This window comes from Chiloscyllium plagiosum, chromosome 8 (genome assembly GCF_004010195.1).
Source record: "Chiloscyllium plagiosum isolate BGI_BamShark_2017 chromosome 8, ASM401019v2, whole genome shotgun sequence".
In the NCBI taxonomy this organism is placed as follows: Eukaryota; Metazoa; Chordata; class Chondrichthyes; order Orectolobiformes; family Hemiscylliidae; genus Chiloscyllium; species Chiloscyllium plagiosum.
In genome coordinates, this window is record NC_057717.1 from 107,564,499 (window position 1) to 107,565,030 (window position 532).

Genomic DNA, 532 nt, shown 5'->3' on the forward strand with positions numbered 1-532 from the left:
CTTGTAAAGGTTTTGCAGTGTTGGAGTTGAGATCCTATCAATAGCTTAGTTTTTGTAAGGCTGTATATTTGGAGGGTGCGGTTGTAACACTAGGGAATACATTCCAATAGAGTAACGGGACAAGCTTGTGACACACCCCTCTCTGATAATTGGGCAGTTAGAATGTCAATCGGAGGGTCCACCAATCTCCAGGTACCTATTGGTTGGTCTCGCGATGTGGAACCCCCCCCTCGTTACTGATTGGACGGTCCCGCCCACAGATGGCATCGTGGATTTGTGACGGAGAGAGAGCGAGCGCGCGAGCGGCTGGAGCCGAGACCGGGACCGGGACCGGGACCCGCGGGAGGAGAAGGCGGCGGCCGCCATGGCGGGTAGTGAGCAACTGCAAGGTCAGTTATTGTGTCTCCATGTGTCTGTCTGTTTTTTACAATCTACTCAGGGAGACCCGGGCTCCTGAACACATTACCCCCCCTCCCAGACCATGGACCCAGGACCTCACTCCCCAGACCATGGATCTCTCCCCACCCCACCC

At 55.5% G+C, this 532-nt stretch overlaps 1 protein-coding gene across 1 annotated transcript in view; it reads left to right on the top strand.

The window, feature by feature from the left end:
• The first annotated feature begins 241 nt into the window (after positions 1–241).
• Positions 242–532, top strand: part of LOC122552333 (choline transporter-like protein 2) — a 76,755-nt gene continuing 76,464 nt past the window's right edge. Inside the window, exon 1 of the mRNA XM_043695090.1 lies at positions 242–389. Within this exon, the coding sequence (XP_043551025.1) occupies positions 365–389 (25 nt within the window). The 5' untranslated portion in view covers positions 242–364. The remainder of the gene's footprint in view (positions 390–532) is intronic.